A 17,971-nucleotide genomic window follows, 5' to 3' on the forward strand; every position below is an offset into this window, starting at 1 on the left:
TTTTGAATGACTTACCTTGCTGACTCAGGGTCCAAAATGAGGGCTTCAATTGCATGGGAGATCAAAAGGCAGCTTTGTTGTTGACTAACATCTGTTAAGGTTTCACCAACCCAAACATATACCAATGTTCTGCTAATTCATGTTCTACTTTTAAGAGAATATGGTTTGCTAAACATTTTCTGCAGTTCCCAATACATAAGTGTTTAGATATCTAAAACATTAAAAACATTGTAAAACAGTAAAATAAAAAGAAATTGGAAGTGTAAGGTTCCAAGAAGTGATAAAACCTTCTGACCAACCTAACAGCTGAGTATAACAACACAATGAATACCAAACATCTCTTATCTGTTACCTCAACTCACCTCCTACCATAAATGATGGGCCAAATATTCCAAATTACTATTCAGCTCATAGGACTATCAATATCAGTCCTGCCTCCCTGCCCCAATCACCAAGAGCCCTGTATTGAACCCCATTCTATCTTCCTGGACCTTCAAAAGCACTACAACCGGGGAGGAGCCAAGATGGCGACCGGAGCAGACGCTTGAGCGCCCGGCTCCGTCGGCCCTTGGCCCCGGACTATTATCCTGACTCCTATCCTTGCCGATTCTCGAGGTGAAACGTGTACGACGACGCGCTGTCCACGCCGCCACTTCCCTGAAGTCTCAGCCCACCCGGATGCCGGAGTTTTTGGTGCTTTTGTTCTCCGCCCTGGACCCCCGCTCCATTGTGGCCTTTGCCGGCCCCCAGGAAGCTCCGCAGACCCGCTAGCGCAAATCCGAGCCCCGCGGTCCCGACCTCACCTAACATCACGGACTGTCGCCGGATGAGCCTGGGGAGGGACGGCCAGACACCTCCTGCACCCTGCGCCTGAAGGGCTGGGGCTGTAAGGTAAGCCCCGGTGAGGCGGCTCTCCTGCCCCGATCTGTGGACCGCGCTGTGGGAGGCTGCCGACCCCCTTCTTCTATTGCCTAGTCGGCTGCAAAGAGAACCCGAGGGTAGGGAGGCGCCTGTTGGCTTTCCCGGTTGCGGCGCAGACCTGAGGGGAACTGACTCCTTGCTACGACCCCCCCCCCGGCCATTGTACCGTCCGGCGGTAAAACATGGCGTTGTTTGCTTGCTCGCGGCTGGGGGGTGATACTCCGGTCTTGCCCGCTTCCCGCTTCGCCCTCCCTCCACCAGACACCAGATCCACGGTGCCGTCCCGGATTGCTGCCGATGTGGGGGTGCAGCTTCCGCTGACATGCGGCTCCGTACTGGCCGTCCTGCGGGACTTTCGTTTACAAATGTTTGCTCGCTTTCAGGCGCTAAGTGAGCAGTTTGACTCCCTGTTGTCGGCTGCGGGCCGTGAGCGCTCCGTCTGTCATCAACACGGCGTGGGTCTGCCAGTGCTTTTGTCCTCTTGCGGGGACGCAACGGCTGTGTGTGATCGTGCTACACTGGTACCTGCATCTGGCTTTCCCGGCACCCAGGATCAATTGCTCTCCAGCTTAACAGCGGATACTTTGTTTCCCCGTTCATTGCTGCCTGCTTCATTGTTGCCTGCCTCACCGCGTTTGCAAGAGTATCCAGCTGAGCAACACCTAACATCCTCGAGGAATCGTTCACGGTGGCCTACGGCTTCTTTTCTGTGGAACTCCTGTACTCTACATGCCATGTCTGGACTTTATATGGTGCACAAAGGGACCTCTACAGATGGTCGGCGGCCATTTTGGGATTCTACTTCACCATCTTCTCCCAAACGGCCATATTGTCTTTGTCTGCACGGGATGCGGGGCCTTCATGTAGGGGCTGGCTCAATCTCAAGCCTGCGATCGGGCCAGGGCTAGACTGATTAATATCGCCATGGTTTCACGGAAGGGGCTGGACTGGGACTGGAACTGTATTTGTACTTTGTGCGCATTCGTCGCGAGTTGTCTTCCTTCATTTACATTGTTGTGACAATTCATTTTCACACGACCGCTTTTGGGGTAGTGGGTTCTCAGTGTGTGGAAGCCAAAGATGGCCGATGGTTTAGGGCGCTCTGATGATACGTAGGCTCCTCCCCACCTTCTTCTTTTTGGGAGTTTAGATTAGAATAGTCCTATTCTTTTCTCACCCCCTTTAACATAGGTGTATTGTCTTCTTATCTTTCTTTACTTTATTCTTACTCTCTTTCTTGTCTATATTTCGGGTTTATGGGGCGACAGGCACTATGCTGGGGGGGGGGCAGGCCGTAGCCTCCGCATTGGTGTAGGGTGGGGGGGTAACTTACTGTTTCTAATTAGTTCTATGGGCCTTTTTTCTCTTTCTGTTTCTGCGCTATACTTGTTTCGATTCTGGGTCCGGGTGGGGGGTGGACTGAGTGGGGGCGGCACTGGAGGGGTGCGTACTTGCTCATGTGACTATCCTGTTATATAACTGCATTGCCTCACTGCCTGCGATTTTACTTTCATTGCTGTTTTAATGATGCTGCTGCTCTCCCGTGTGGTGAAGATATCGTGCGGACTCGAATCTCCTTGGTTCTTATTCTTCACTGACTATTTCCCTGATAAACTTATTTTGAAAACTTTAAAATTAACCTTCACTTCTCCTTTCCCTGGGGTCAAGGATCTCTCCAGTGTATGTTTCATAAATCGTTGCTAACCTTGACCGTTGAAGCACAGGGGCCGTAATGTTTGTATCAGTGCTTAACCCCTTCAGCGCTGGGCGAATTCCGCCGCGGTGCTGAAGGGTTCGAGCTCGGGCGGGCTCATGACGGAACGGTTCCGTCATGAGCACAGCTCAACCGTGGCTCATGACGGAACCGTTCCGTCATGAGCATGGAAGGGGTTAACCGTATCGTGGCCGGCCTGAAGGTTGTAGGCCCGTATTTGTTCTTTTAATATGCACGAATAAAGGTTTAAAAAAAAAAAAAAAAAAAAAAAGCACTACAACCTTACTTCACTCCTGTGCTCCTACTATTACAAATTCAACAAAACTTCAGTTGGTAATTGAATTTCATAATCCCCTCTGCACGCTTACCCCATTTACCCACTGTCCTCAACCCTGGCTCTCATTACCATTTGCTACTTCACGCCACTAATGCTAAAGTGCTTCCTCAAGGGTCGTCGCCATCTTCAATAAGCTCATTGAAACATTCACCCAATTCCTTGCAGTCACCAACTTCATCAATTATATGGACTTGGTCAAATTGCCCTATTACCAAGACCTCACCATCCTTCTTCAATCACAGCCACAGGATCCTTCTTGAACAACAAACCTATCTTTCAATACTTGTATCACATAAACCCAGCTCAATCTATAAACTAGCAATTTCTATTTCTACTCCAAAACCAAGCCTGCACTTCACTTTCAACCTCCAATGCTTGCCTACTTCCAAGCTATCTCCCCTTTCAAGCCTATTCCCAAGATCTACTCTGCAAAACCCAACAGCACCCACCTGGATCCTTCCACCCCCAGCCCTGCCCCTCACCTTTATTAATAGGCTTGGGAAAAACTTTAAATATGCTGGAGTAATTTTCCCAAAATTATGCTGTTACACTAAGTCATTTTGCACCATCTGCAGTAAATACTTACCACAAATGTGCTAATCGTTGTAAAAGTTTACAAGAAACATGGGACCGCGGGCGGCTGTTAGCAGTGCTTTTGTTTGTTGTATTTTTTTTTTAGCGTGCAAGGCATTATATATAAACATAACACACAGCACTAAATCACATATTTGCATTTTGTGTAATTACCAAGCAACTTTGCTGAGGTTTTGCATAGTTACGCAAATTTCGAACACACCTAATAATTACTCTTCTTGTACTCTCTACCACTGTACAGACCTACCTCGCCAAGCTCTTCTTTAAGTCTTCCTACCACAGCCCCCTCCATAATGCTTCTAATGTGTGGTGGGAATCCCCATACACCAAAAACTGACATACAACCACTCCTCCCCTTTCAACTACAACTCCTGCTCTCAACTTTCTCTTTTCTCTACAATGATTGAAGCCTGGTATTTAACAGCTCAGCATGCATCTTACTTCACAAAACTCATTGAATCAGCCTACTATTTTGTTTCAGTACATTCCATTCCATGGATACCGCTCAGGCAAGTGTTTAATTTCTCAAACTACCTCTTGTCTATGCTTATCTTTTTGACTTCTCAAAAGAAAACAAGTTTGACTATTTCACCATGCTAGTTACTTTCATCTATCTTAAGGCATCGTAATGTTTGCCTGGTTATCCAGTCTCACCTGTTGCCCCTTCTCTACGTCCTTGTGCCCATTCAATATCCTAGGCCTAGTTCAGAGGCCACTTCCTCTCCCCTAGCCAATATTTCCTCCTTTGGAATTCAATCACATTTCTGCTGTTGGCACTCGGATCGCCTCCTTCCCATTCAACTCTTATCTCTAAACAAGATGCTACACCTAGCTCATAGCCATCAGATACAGTGCAGCACTAAGATCTCCTATTTTTAGTACCTTCAAGACTAAAAATCTACTTCAGAACATTTGTTATCTCCACTCTTACTTCCATCCCCTCTTTCTCTTGACACACTGATAATATATGCCCGCTGCTACTAATCCTGGCGTGCAATGTCTCCTTCTTCCAGACTGGATACAATCAGAAATGTAGCTATTTACTCACTCTTCAAATTCACTTTTCATGCATTCACTTCCAGCTATCACTGTCAAGCTCTCCGTCAGTCAGTCAAACAGAGTACTCTTTAAGCTTTTCCAGCTAGTCTCCAATAAACATCACACCTCACCATATAATGACAATGATCTGTTTTACTGAACTCTGATAAAATAAAGGCAGAGTTGGAATTGACAGGGTTCAAACTTGTGAGCCAAGATCATATCAGACATGAGGGGTGAGTGCTAACTCACCCTGCTGGCTATCTCTCACAGAACCACTCCCGTTGCATCTGAACATAAGTACTGAGAACCTCACGTTTCTTTGGCCAATCCACACTCCTAATCCTGGTTCAAATTCTTTGAAGTTCTAGAAGCTTCCTATGACAAACAACAAATTCCCTGGGAAACTATGTACCAGATACTCATAATATATTTAAATCTGTTCTCAAGGCCCGCCTCTTCAATCGCAAGGACTTGTATAGCTGCCACCTTTGACAGCCCCTTCCTCTCTGCCTTGAACCTGTGTAAGCTGAATATGTCTTGCTTATGTAAAATCTATGATATAGCTCTAAACGTACTGTCAATGTATTGTCTTATTCATCCCTGATCATCATTACAACCTACCTACCAAACTATTCAGCAGCATAAGCAATTATACATTTTGACCCAAATGCTTCATTCTTTCTTATTTTTTTTTCCAAAGAAATGTTATTGCCCATACAACCTAGCAGTAGGCAAACAACATTTTTGACTAACTAACAAGAATGAACACTTTATTTATACAAAAAACGTAACAAATCATACTAAAATTACCCATTTTAACTTAAGTATCCACAGATGCTTAGTTGGTAATTTAAAAAAATAAAACATGTTGCCTCAGCAGCAGCCATGAATCGGGGCAGAGGTGGATTAGCCCTACATATACGTTTTACTGTTAATTATGGCTGATGTTTTGTACACATACTGTCACAGGGATCATTCAAACACAGACAAATTGAACAGAGATCCGACTGGGGTCACCCACAGTCTATCGCTAACTGAGAGAAGGTGTTACTGGTATGAAAGTTGCAGACTGACGTAGAAAGAAATGGAACGAGTGGCCAACAACCCTACAGAGGTCACAATGTGATGTATTGATTTCAACAAGGTGAAACCTGGAACTGCAAATTGCTCTATTTCGGGATATATGTTTCAGTGTTGCTATAGCTACCACAAAATAAAACACAATTTGAATAAACTATGTAATGTTTAAACTTAACTTAAACATTCTCTGGCATCCCTTTCTAAAAATATAGTGCACATTTCCTTGGTCAAATTCTTTGAAGCAAACAACCTCTACATGAGTAGTTATTTTTGTACGGCACACCTAGCTCTTGGTGTTCGAAACCAATGGTTTTCTAAGATTAAAAAACATAACATCTCTACTTTTCTCACTATTCTATGTGTAGTATATACACACCTTACTCTAAAACTTTCAACTAAGAATAAAAAGTTGATCGTACACACATTCAGGTGGGAATAACACCAGTGATGCAGAGATGGATTGAAGTCTATTCGATCTGTTCATAAAGGTTAGGAAAAACATGCATTGCTAGTGGACACCTACACTCTCAAAGAGTGCTAGACAAACTAGAAGTGGCTATGCTAGCAAACTCCAAATAGGAATCCTACGTTTTAAAAGTAAGCCACTGCAGCTGAGAAATGTTGCTTTCATCATCTAAGAAAAAAATCATTACCTGTGGTAAAAGGTGCTAACAGTCTTAACAGCGTTACAACAAACAAATGATGGACGGAATGCTGACAATGCAGACATTCTCCCCCAGTCAAGAGGTCTGGGTTAAATCCATCGTTCTTTTGCCCACTACACCACCCCAGTTTAGACATGGCCATATGCAAATCAGTCTTGACCCTGTGTCTCATGGGAACAGTCCAGCCCGAACTGCCAAGCCATGTCTTCCCTGGACCGGAATCAAGCATCCTAGGACCGGTTTCTGGCTATCAGCCGTCATCAGCCAGGATAGCTTGACTCCAGTGGCGTAGTGAGCACGGGTCCCACGTCTGGGAATACCCATCCCACTTAGGGCGAAAAGCATTACAACAAACAAATGATGGACGGAATGCTGACAATGCAGACATTCTCCCCCAGTCAAGAGATTTGGGTTAAATCCATCGTTCTTTTGTCCACTACACCACCCCAGTTTGGACATGGCCATATGCAAATCAGTCTTGACCCTGTGCCTCATGGGAACAGTCCAGCCCGAACTGCCAAGCCATGTCTTCCCTGGACCGGAATCAAGCATCCTAGGACCGGTTTCTGGCTATCAGCCGTCATCAGCCAGGATAGCTTGACTCCAGTGGCGTAGTGAGCACGGGTCCCACGTCTGGGAATACCCATCCCACTTAGGGCGAAAAGCGTTACAACAAACAAATGATGGACAGAATGCTGACAATGCAGACATTCTCCCCCAGTCAAGAGATCTGGGTTAAATCCATCGTTCTTTTGCCCACTACACAACCCCAGTTTGGACATGGCCATATGCAAATCAGTCTTGACCCTGTGCCTCATGGGAACAGTCCAGCCCGAACTGCCAAGCCATGTCTTCCCTGGACCGGAATTAAGCATCCTAGGACCGGTTTCTTAACAGAGCTTACTAAGACTTAGGAGCTTGCGTATTTTTAACAAGTTGTTTTGGCGCAAATATTCTGCTGGGTATGAGAAAATTGTTTCTGCAATATAAATTTGCACTGTCGACATGATCGCAGTTATGAGGTTGCCAAGATACTATTTACTAATTAAAAATCTTTAGCAATCTATTGTACATTACTGGGGACTAATCTACCCAACATTCTGCCAGATTCTTCCAAGAATAAAGATTCAGACCACTCACACATCAATTCCCCCACTCCCTGAATTTGATTTTCTTCTGCCATCAGAATGGGAAAAAGTAGCTGTGCAGTATGTAATCACTATATACATAAATAAACCTAATGAAACTTGCTTGTAAGTGAATTCACAGAGCATATTTTTAAATTCAACAGCAACAGAGTCATACGTTGGGGAAGAAAAAATGATGGCCCCTTTAAAGAGTGGAGGGCCGGACATCGTACAGCTGAGGTGAAGAAGATACTATCACCACAACTCCATTGGCTTGTCAACCAAATCTAGGGTTTAGTCTACAGCTAGTGGCCTTTTTTCCTCACTGAAGGGGTTACTGCCTCCAAGACAAAAGTTGTTTGGGAGGAAAAAAGGCTGCGACAGCAGGTATTCCATGCAATCACATTAGTGTTTTCCAAAGGCATGGTCTCAAAGAGTGTTCAGAAAAAAACATCCTAATGTACTTCAAGCACATGAGTAGTATTTGTGGACTTTCAATTTTTTTCACTTCTAGGAGACTAAAAAGGATTCTCACAGTGCAAATCTTCTATACCCATGGTTTGTCAGAGGGGTTCACCAACAACCCTTGTCTACTAAGGTAATCTGTGATGTATCCTGTAAGAAAAAAGGCTAAATGTAGGCTTTAATTCATAGTAATAATAATTCAATGGCTATTAACATATGCGTTACACAATGAATATGTCAGATCTGTTGCCTTTATTGTAACGTTTCATAATAAACTATCAGGCATATTGCCTTTATCATTGGCTCATTGCCATTACCACCTCAGACTTAATGTGCTGGTCATACGTTTTCCAACAAGACAACCATCAGGTATAAAGTAATAACAAATACGTACAAAATTACAGATGTCAACACAATATAAAATCCCTGCCTACTGAGGAGTACTGTATTGCAAATCTTCAAGCTAGCATCACAGTTTGTGCGGGTTGGTCACTAAAAGCATTGCCTACTACGGTAACCTCTAAGATTCTACGTAAAAAAAGATATATCTGTATGTTTTAATATAGAATAATAACAATCCATCTATAAATGCCTATTAACTTTAACATATGCTTTTTACAATAAATATATCAAGTCTCGTGCCTTTTTCATAATATTTCAAAATAAACAGATCAAGTCTATAGCCAACATCACTGGCTTGCCACCATAACCAACTCAAACCTGCTTTATCGAGTATAAAGTTTGCTACAAGCCAAAAAGTGCAGAACAAGTAGTTGTTCTAAGCCTGCAAATTAGACTCAATCAAATACTGTCCTCGGGTGAACCAACATGTGGGTGGAGCCTAAGCACCTCTTGCAGTAATACACTGAAAGCACTTTTTTGTTGATCACATAAGGTCAGGCTGCGCTGCCAAGCCAAACCTAAAACACTCAATTTATTTCCAAAATACTGACAGGGCCAAAATGGGAGCATTTGTGGGCTGAAAATAAATATGACTTCTTGGATGTTCGTTCGAAAGTGCACAAAACCTCCCCTTTTCTGTACTGCTGCGGGATTCTGTTATTCAGTGTGGTTAATTCATTACATAGTAATATGAACTAGTTGTTATAACTTGATAAAGCAAGTGGGTCGGTTTGCGCCCCTCCCTAGCAGCAAGTTGCAATGCATCAACTGAGGCTAGGATCTTCAGCCATGCACTGCGGCATCTGTGACATGGCCCATTCTCAACACACCCCTGGGTACACTTGGTCCCCTCGGTGCAGTGAGACATCCCCACCTCATTCTTTTTTGTATCTGCTGGTCCTTGAAGCTACAGCGATGATTCAGTAACATCTCAGCGGTGGCACCAAGTACCAGGATCCTTGTAGGTTCATCTTACTTGCCACCAAATTATTTTTAGCGACCAGCACATCTCTGATGTCTGTTTTATTCACACAAGCATATCAGCTAAATTAAAATCAGAATCCTTGCAAGGTCCAAGATATACTCCTCCAGAGGTAGTCTGCTTCAGTATATCCCCCTCTCCTCGCTTGGACCAACTACCATTTGAGATCATTCTACGTAGTCCACCATGGTTTTGGCCTCTAGTAGCTAGCTGTACTAATTGATCTAGGTGCACACACTAACTCACTGCTCAGCTGAGGCACTCTGCCCATTTATGCAGACGCTGACAGATGCATACACTCATTCATCCTTCAACTACTTACTCATTCTTGCACTTCCCCACTCATTCATCCACACAGACCACACAAACTTACAAATCAATGAAAAAGTACTTTCACCTACAAGGCACACATTTTCTTTCCAAAGCTTGCTTTTGTTTGTGGATACACACACCAATTTTCAGTAATTATAGAACCATGAGTCTTCTTGTTCACTACAAACACCCAAAGCTGTAGTAAAATAAGAGCACAAGCAATGAGATGCGCAGTACTGAAAAAAGATACAGTTCAACATTTCTCAAAGTTGCCGAGTCCGCGTCAAACGATGACTGATACAGATCACCATATCGCGTGGCCAGATTTCTGAATTCGTCCATGGAGAGCTGCATCTGTTAAATAAATAAACGCAAATGTTACCGATTTTTGTTCATTCAAAGTCTCTCGCATGCCATCAGCTGTGCTTCAGCGCAAGCGCCCTCGTGATCCAGCAGGCTCTTAAACATTGCACATACATGTGCAAGGCCACAGGCTGCCCAGGGCTGGCTGCAGCCATGCCAGGCTTCCTATCGACGATGATTACTCTTTGGACCACCTAGTAAAATTCAGGTTGGCATCCCCCCAGTCTCAATGCAGTAACCATATGGACTTTAATACCCGAGGCAAATGTCATCATGCCTAGCATGACAAAAGATGTAGAATTTGTTTGGTAAATACAAAATGAAGACCAACTATTAGAAGAGTTAATTTACATTTTCACTTCCTTCAACAAGAGTTTTGTTTGATTACAAGAGGTGCTGAGCGAGGCTTTTTATTTTTTTTATATTTTTAGTGATGGCAGGGTGCGAGGCATCAGCAGAGGGCTCCGGCAGTGGCTGTCATGTTTGCAGGAATAGAAATATTTACTGTTGCCCACAACGGTAAAGCACACAATGCAAAAGGACAGCTTAATATAGCACACAATGCAAATGCACACCTTAATATAAATCCACAAGTAACGCCACATGACATACATTAAAACAAAAACTAAAAAGCTATTACCTACAATTACAATGCTGTGACGCAGCATAAAATAGGACAACAGGACAGGATGAACTAAAAACGTGTTTAAATGTTTCTTTAAAGTTTAAATGTTGCCTCTGGGAACATTTGATTTTGTATACCCTAATAACGTTGTATGTTTTCAGCTGTACATCAACTGAGGCTCGGATCAACAGCCATGCCTTACATGACTGGATAGACACTTCACTCATTCAAATGCTTTTTAATTGCTGGATCATATCATCATGAATAGTTTCATTACCTTAAAGTAGCAACTTTCCAACGAAGCTATAAGCTCTGAGATTTTCGCTGAGGGGAACAACTAAGGAAGTAAAGTGGATACTTCGGTAGAGTGCCCAATGTCTTAGAGTGATCAGGTGACCATTGGGCTAGATTATTAAGCACAATCAAGAGGAAAGCACAATTCCACAGGTGCAGAGTACTCGCATTGAGTGCCAAATCAATGTTATGGCAATTAAAGAATGTAAATAGTTCATCTGCAGTATCTTACATCAAATCAATCACACTGAGACTAGTAAAGTTCTACATGAGGCGTTAGTATCACTGAGATGTCTGGCGGATGTTAGGGGGAGAGATATGTATGCACTAGTTCTCAAAAAACAGGATCAGAAGCAGAGATAACAATTCTGAAGATATACTTTAAATCAGCACCCATAAGAAAAAAGGATCAGTTTACGCTCCCTGTAAATAAAAGAATGGACATATGAGCCAAGGAGAATTCTGAATGGAGCCCTAAATAAAAATAAAAAATTCAAAACCATGAAGAGTCTGGAGAATCAGTTCAAAAATGTCAACTGGACACCACAGAAAGAAGCCAGGAAAAGGTGCTCTAATTGTATATGTGTCTAGCCCTTTGATGGCACCCAAGGCTCCTTCACAGTCTTGGTCATTGACAGGGGTGATTATCATTCTACATAAACGAATCTGCACAACAATCTGTTATAGTAATAATCATGAATGTCATCCCACTGACAAGCATGTAGTGTGATAACATTCAAGACTTGGTTTTACAGAGGAAATTGCCATATTACCACACTCCCTCTAGCCCTACATGCATAACCTCTACAAATGACCTTCCACAAGGACCTTCCACAAGGAACACTCGACTCACATTTTTCATTACATACACTCCATTTCCCTTTTCAGGGTGAAGTGGAGATTATATTTGCAAAGTTCATTATACAAATAGCAACTGCAATCTAGACGTAATCACGTGAAATCGTGAACAGTGTGTTGAGCATCGACTGTGGCTATGAAAACATCTTCTGGAATTCGGTCAGAAGTACAAGAACACAACATCAAATAATGGATTGATTTTTTACACCAGGAATGTGGAGAGCTTTAAGCAAGGCAGGGAAGAGTACCTGATTGGAGATACGCCCACATTTCTGTAGTTCACTTCCCGACGTCATAGCAATTGTTGTGGCAATGGCGGGTGGAGGGCTGGTCTTTAAGCTGTTACATGTGCAGATGAGCTGAGAGAAGGCCTGAAGGAGGTCAATTCTGAGTTTGACAAACTCACATTGAAAACTTTGTGGATTCAGAGGAGTGCTGGCAGCCTGAAACAGAAAAACAACTTATCTAGCTATAATTTAATTCTTAACAGTCATAAGAAGATAGTGTGTTGTGGGTCTTTACTGGGACAAATGCTCTTTAAAAATAAGGTCCAACTTTTTCATACAAGCCACTTGCAATTGCCTGTAATAATGTAATTTGCTTTCAAATTAAGTGAAATATGTTAAGATTAAAAGAGATGGACAAAATGTGAAAGTCACACAGATTTAAAAATGTCATTTCTAAAATGCCATGGAATGCTCGATTTCAATCCTGATGCTATTTGCTACCTATCCATATCAACAGAGCACAGCATGTACTTACTGTCAGTGAGGCAATTCCTTTGTGATAATACTTTAGAGACTCTGCAATGCAAGAGAGTGCCAAGCCATAATCTTCCTCCTGCAAGGCAGTCAGGCACTGTTCCGCTTGAGAGAACTCCTTTAGACTGTTCAGCCAGAAGTAGAAGTGCTCCGAAGCCACCTGAGTCAGCAGGCTCTGGTAGAGCTCTCGCGCCATGTCATGATTCCCCTAAGAAGAAAGAGTGACAAAGGTTGTGGTAGATGGTTGGCCTGTGGCAGCAGTGAACAAGTTTGTACCACGTTTGGTGATCTAGATCATGAGTCTCCAACCTCTTCTGCAGTGAGAGCTACTTTTGATCAGTGAAAATCATTGTGAGCTACTGAAGGCTAAGCAACTCGCACATTGTACCAGACACCCACATAGCCAGCTTCATCGACTTTAAGCCTAATGTCCATACAGTCAGATACTATGGTCTGAACAAAATACTTTGACTAAGAGCACTACGACAGGGCTGCCATGTGTGTCATTCAGAGTGGGCTCTTTGGGGATGTATGAACATGGGTGCATAAGAATGGCATATATGTGTATGGGTTACTGACAACCTGTGTTGTATGTACTTGAGGCAAAGGACATACCTTTCGTCATATTTAGCTCAGTTACATGTTTAACACAAACATACAACCATTTTATAATAGGAGAAATTTAAAGTGCAGTAAAATGTTCTGGAAACATTCTCATAATAAACAAAAATGTTTCAGTATTTTAAAATTTCCAACTTAAAATATTGGCTGTTTTCAGTCATAAATATGGCACCGTGTCTACCAGGCTCTATGGGCAAGATGCTTACTGTGTGTAAGGCAACACTTTGGAATGGGAGAAAATTAATCTGAAGAGTTAAATTAATTTTTATATGGATTCCATAAAACTCCTCATTTAGATTCTTTCCCATTTCAAAGTGTCATATTTACAAACAGCAGGCATCTTGCTCCCTGTGGCCTTAACACAGTGCCATATTTATAACAGAAAAATACAGTAATTTGTTTAAATGAGAGAAATTTAAAGTTCAGAAACATGCTTCATAAAACATAAAAGTGTAACAGGCATAATTGAAAGTGGAGAAAAACATTAAAGCTTAATTTTTCATAGAAATATTTTTCTTCACTTTAAATTTCTCCCATTAAACTGACTGTATTATTCAGTTATAAATATGGCACAGTGCCTACTGGCCACTGAGAGCAAGGGGCCTGCTGACACTTTGAAATGTGCGAAAATTCAAATGAAGAGGTAATGATTAAGGTAACTTTCATTTTAATTTTCTACAATTTAAAAGCATTCAGAAACATAATTCTGTTCTCATGCCCCAATATTGAGTTGATAAGGGGTTTTATTTAATGGTTAAATACTTTAGTTCTTCACTTTTGTGCCCGAGTCATAAATCTGACTGAGCACTGCTTGTTATCAGACCTTGCTATCTGCAGCCCGATAATAATAATGTAAAATAAACACACCCTTCCTTTAACTGTAAAAGGAAAATGTAACCCAGTGCTAATTTAAAAATTAACTAAGGGCTGGGAGCTACTCTGAATGTGTCTACGAGCTACTGGTAGCTCACGATCGCCTGATTGAAGACACCTGATCTAGATTATAGTTTGAAGATATATTTAAAAACAGAAATGAGACTGGAACCTTTTATAGTTTCTTTTAGCAATTGTGTGGGGCAATATGAGCGCCGCTCACGTATTTAAGTGGCTCGCTCGTAATCTTAGCCTGCCGCCATCTTAGGGCTGCGAGGGATCGCGGTTAGCTGGCTAGTCTATTTTTCTCTCCCTCCTATTTCAGAATGGGCACAGTGCAGGGTCTTTAAAAAGTGCTCTTTAGGGGGCGTGGCTTCGGCGCCGTTAAAGATGGCCGCCTGAGCCAGAGGCTCCGCCGCTCGGGGACGAACTTTCTATCAACGGGTACATATTTCTGTACCTTCTCGTCAGAACCGCCGTGAATTCCAGCACCGGAGCATGACGAGCACCCTGTGAGCGTCTTTACATCGCGGAGCGAGCTGTAAATTTCTTCCTGTTCATCGCGGATATGGTTTCCTCAGCGCGCCCGCCATTTTGAACATCGCACTGCTGCCTATCAATGATTTTTCACGTTTCGGCAACATCTAATCTCAGTCAGCGCATACTTGGTTCTGAAGGTGACATGCTACTGACTCAAATACAGAGCACTATAGTAAGATGCCTATTGTTATGGATATTCTCATTTTCTGACTGTTGCTTCTTTTACTTCAGAGCTTCAATCAATCTTACACTATCAGCTATATTTCTAGAATGAAACATGGGAGAATGTTCATCTGAGCTGTACATACACCATGTCATTTAAAGAATTTTTTTATGGATATCTTTACATCATTAATTCTTAAAATGTGCTCCTTTTCAACACAATCCTTGCTGTGATAGTTTTACGACACTTAAACAGCGCCACAGTTTTTAGGAGTTTCCTTTCTGCCGACGACAGCTTCCCCTTTGGTGGCAATAACATCCCAGCTACGTCTCATAGTTGGATATCACCAATTTCTATGTGTAACTCACTTTCATCATTTGTACATTGATGCCTCTTCTCGTGATGTCACTCAAAACCATTTTTACTTGACGTCATTATTCACAATTATAATGGAGTGAGTTACTTTTTTCATAAAGCTTTTTGATATCTCCAGTACCTCTTTTTCATTCTTCTTCTGTGAGGATTATAGACTATAATTACTTATTGAGTCACACATTACTTTATACGTGGTGCTGCTTGCATATCCTCTATATATGGGAAGGTTGCGTAAACCACAATTTGTGTTCTTACCTAAAAATCATCCTATTTCGTCACCACCAACCTCTTCTTCAGGAAATATTCCACCTCATAACGCAGAAGGGATGGCGGGTGTGGCCTCTAATCGTTCTACTTCATCACAATCAACTGCTACAAAATCCTCACCACCTTTAACATCCTCCAAGCGTCTGAAGCAGGATCCTCCATCCCCCGACAAATTGCCATCTTCTATCTCTTTAGAAACATTACTGGACGAAATTCGAGCTCTGCGTCCTTTTGTAGAGGAAACTAATAGTAAAATGCAATTCTTGGAGGAGAAGTGGTCTACAATGGAGAAAAGAGTATCTTCGGTGGAGCAGTAACTCAGTATGGTACAAGATACTTCTCAGAGACTTTCTTCCTTAGAGAAGGAGGTTCGTGACCCTTGGCTCAATGCAGAAGATTTGGAAAACAGGAATAGAAGGAACAATCTACGTATTTACGGTCTACCTGAAGCCCTAGAGGGTGAGGATCCTGTCGTCTTCTTTTCCTCCTTCTTGCCGAAACTCTTGGATATGCCTTCTTCCACATCTCTCAGTATTCAGAGAGCTCACTGATTGGGCCCACGTTTGTCGAGTTCTGCATCTCCCGCAAAGCCAAGAGGAGTCATTATTCTCTTTCTGAAGTTTACCGACCTACTTTCAATTCTCTCGGCAGCTAGAGCCAAACGACAACTTTCTTGGCTTGGTCAGAGGGTGTACATTTCTCAAGACGTATCAAATGCAACAGCAACAAGAAGAAAGGAGTTCCTTAATCTTCAAGCCCTCTTGCGATCTCTTGGTGCTCGATATGGTCTTTTTCACCCCTGCATCTTCAAGGTGACATACCAAAATCAGACTCGGTCCTTTCAAGACCCAGCGGAACTTAAGAAATGTATTCACTCTCATACTGCAATTGCCATGGATACCGCTGGCCTTTCCAATGGTTGACTTTCCTACATTCCTCATGTTCGAACTCCTTAGCCATTTTTTTTTTTACAGTTATGGCATAGCTCTGTTCTCAGTTTTCTTTATTATTGTCTTAGGATTTTTTTTTTTAACTATGTGATTTATCTCTTTTCTCTGAAAATGTATTATGCTCAATGACATTAGTGGTTTGCGTTTTTATCAGTTGCTCATTTTCTTTATATCATCTCACTGTTAACTTTTTCCTTTGTTTTTCCATATAGGTTTGTTTGTCTTATTAACCTGTAAGGTCCTTATCCCTTTCCTCCCACGTCCCGATGCGATCCGGAGTTCTTTGGTTTCGGTGGTCCGTCTTGTCATGTGTCGTCCTTGCCCCGATGTATCTCCCTTTTATTCCCTCAGGTATGTTTTATCAGTCATCCTTTTTGGATATGTACTGTCTCTCCTTGTCTTTCCTCTGTCTTCTCCTTTCCCTCCTTTTCCTTCTCTTACAATAGCATTTCTCTCCTACCTGTTGTTGCTTGACTTTTTCTATCTCTTCTCTTATCTTCCCTTTCTTACCTGTTTTTTTCTCTTTTCAATTCCTCTTTTTAATGTTTCTGCAGTAATTTGCTATTTTCTCAATTCTTCTTTTGCATATTTATTTCTTATTTTATGCTCATTTGTATTCTTCAATGTATACTGTTGTTACCTGTTGTTTAACTTTTTTCATTTAGAGTTATCACATGGAATGTAAACGGTTTTAATAATCCTATAAAGAGGCAGAGAATTCTTTCACATCTAGCCTCATATAAACCTGATTTAGTTTTACTCCAAGAAACTCATTTGTCTGAGGCCGAAGCTCTCAAGCTTAAGCGTAATTGGGTTGGCTCAGTGTTGATTTCTCCCACTGATATAAAAAAGAATGGGGTTGTTATATTATGTCATAAAAAGTTGAAATGTTCTGTTGTAACGCAAGATATTGACTCTGATGGTAGGTGGATTCTAGTCAAATTGCTAATTAATAATGTCCCTCTCACTGTATTTAACATCTATGGTCCAACTCAACCGGATTCCACTTTTTGGCCTGCCATTACAGATAAGTTTTTTCAACATAAAGACGATTTTTTAATATTAGGAGGTGACTGTAACCAAGTTATAGATCCTTTTATTGATCGTAAATCCCAGGTACGTTTTCTTCCACATAAAACACAAACAATTTCTTCATACTATTGCACAGACTCAACTAGTTGATGCCTGGAGGCTATGCATTCCAGATCAATCCGAATTCTCCTTTTCCCCTCCACATGGATCCCTATCTCGGATTGACTACATTTATCTTTCAAAATCCTTAGCCCAGAATCTTATTTCTTCCTCGTTTCAGCCCATTTTGATTTCGGATCATGCTCCAATAATTGTTGACTTTGATTTACTTCCTCCCGCTCTAAAACTTCAAGATGGAGATTTAATAATTATCTCTTACAGGATCCAGTTTTTTCTACCTCTTTTATACCCTTTGCTGAAGAATTTTTTTCTATTAACGATGATCCCTCTATATTTCCTGATACGGTATGGGATAGTTTTAAAGCAACAGCTCGCGGGTTTATCATAGATTTTGTCTCTAAGAAAAAGAAACAGTCCTCCAATAAACATAAAGCCTTGTTATCTTCCATTAAACACTTAGAGCATCAATTCTACACTTCCTCATCGGAC

The 17,971-nt window shown here is 42.0% G+C and overlaps 1 protein-coding gene across 1 annotated transcript in view; it reads right to left on the reverse strand.

The window, feature by feature from the left end:
• INTS7 (integrator complex subunit 7) overlaps window positions 1-17,971 on the reverse strand; it is a 293,620-nt gene that overhangs the window by 63,849 nt on the left and 211,800 nt on the right. The window contains exons 13-16 of the mRNA XM_085612860.1: window positions 12,543-12,749; window positions 12,029-12,223; window positions 9,891-9,994; window positions 16-84 (exon numbers count right to left, since the gene is read on the reverse strand). Of these exons, the coding sequence (XP_085468986.1) occupies window positions 16-84; window positions 9,891-9,994; window positions 12,029-12,223; window positions 12,543-12,749 (575 nt within the window). The remainder of the gene's footprint in view (window positions 1-15; window positions 85-9,890; window positions 9,995-12,028; window positions 12,224-12,542; window positions 12,750-17,971) is intronic.

This window comes from Triturus cristatus, chromosome 6 (assembly GCF_964204655.1).
Source record: "Triturus cristatus chromosome 6, aTriCri1.1, whole genome shotgun sequence".
NCBI classification, from domain to species: Eukaryota; Metazoa; Chordata; class Amphibia; order Caudata; family Salamandridae; genus Triturus; species Triturus cristatus.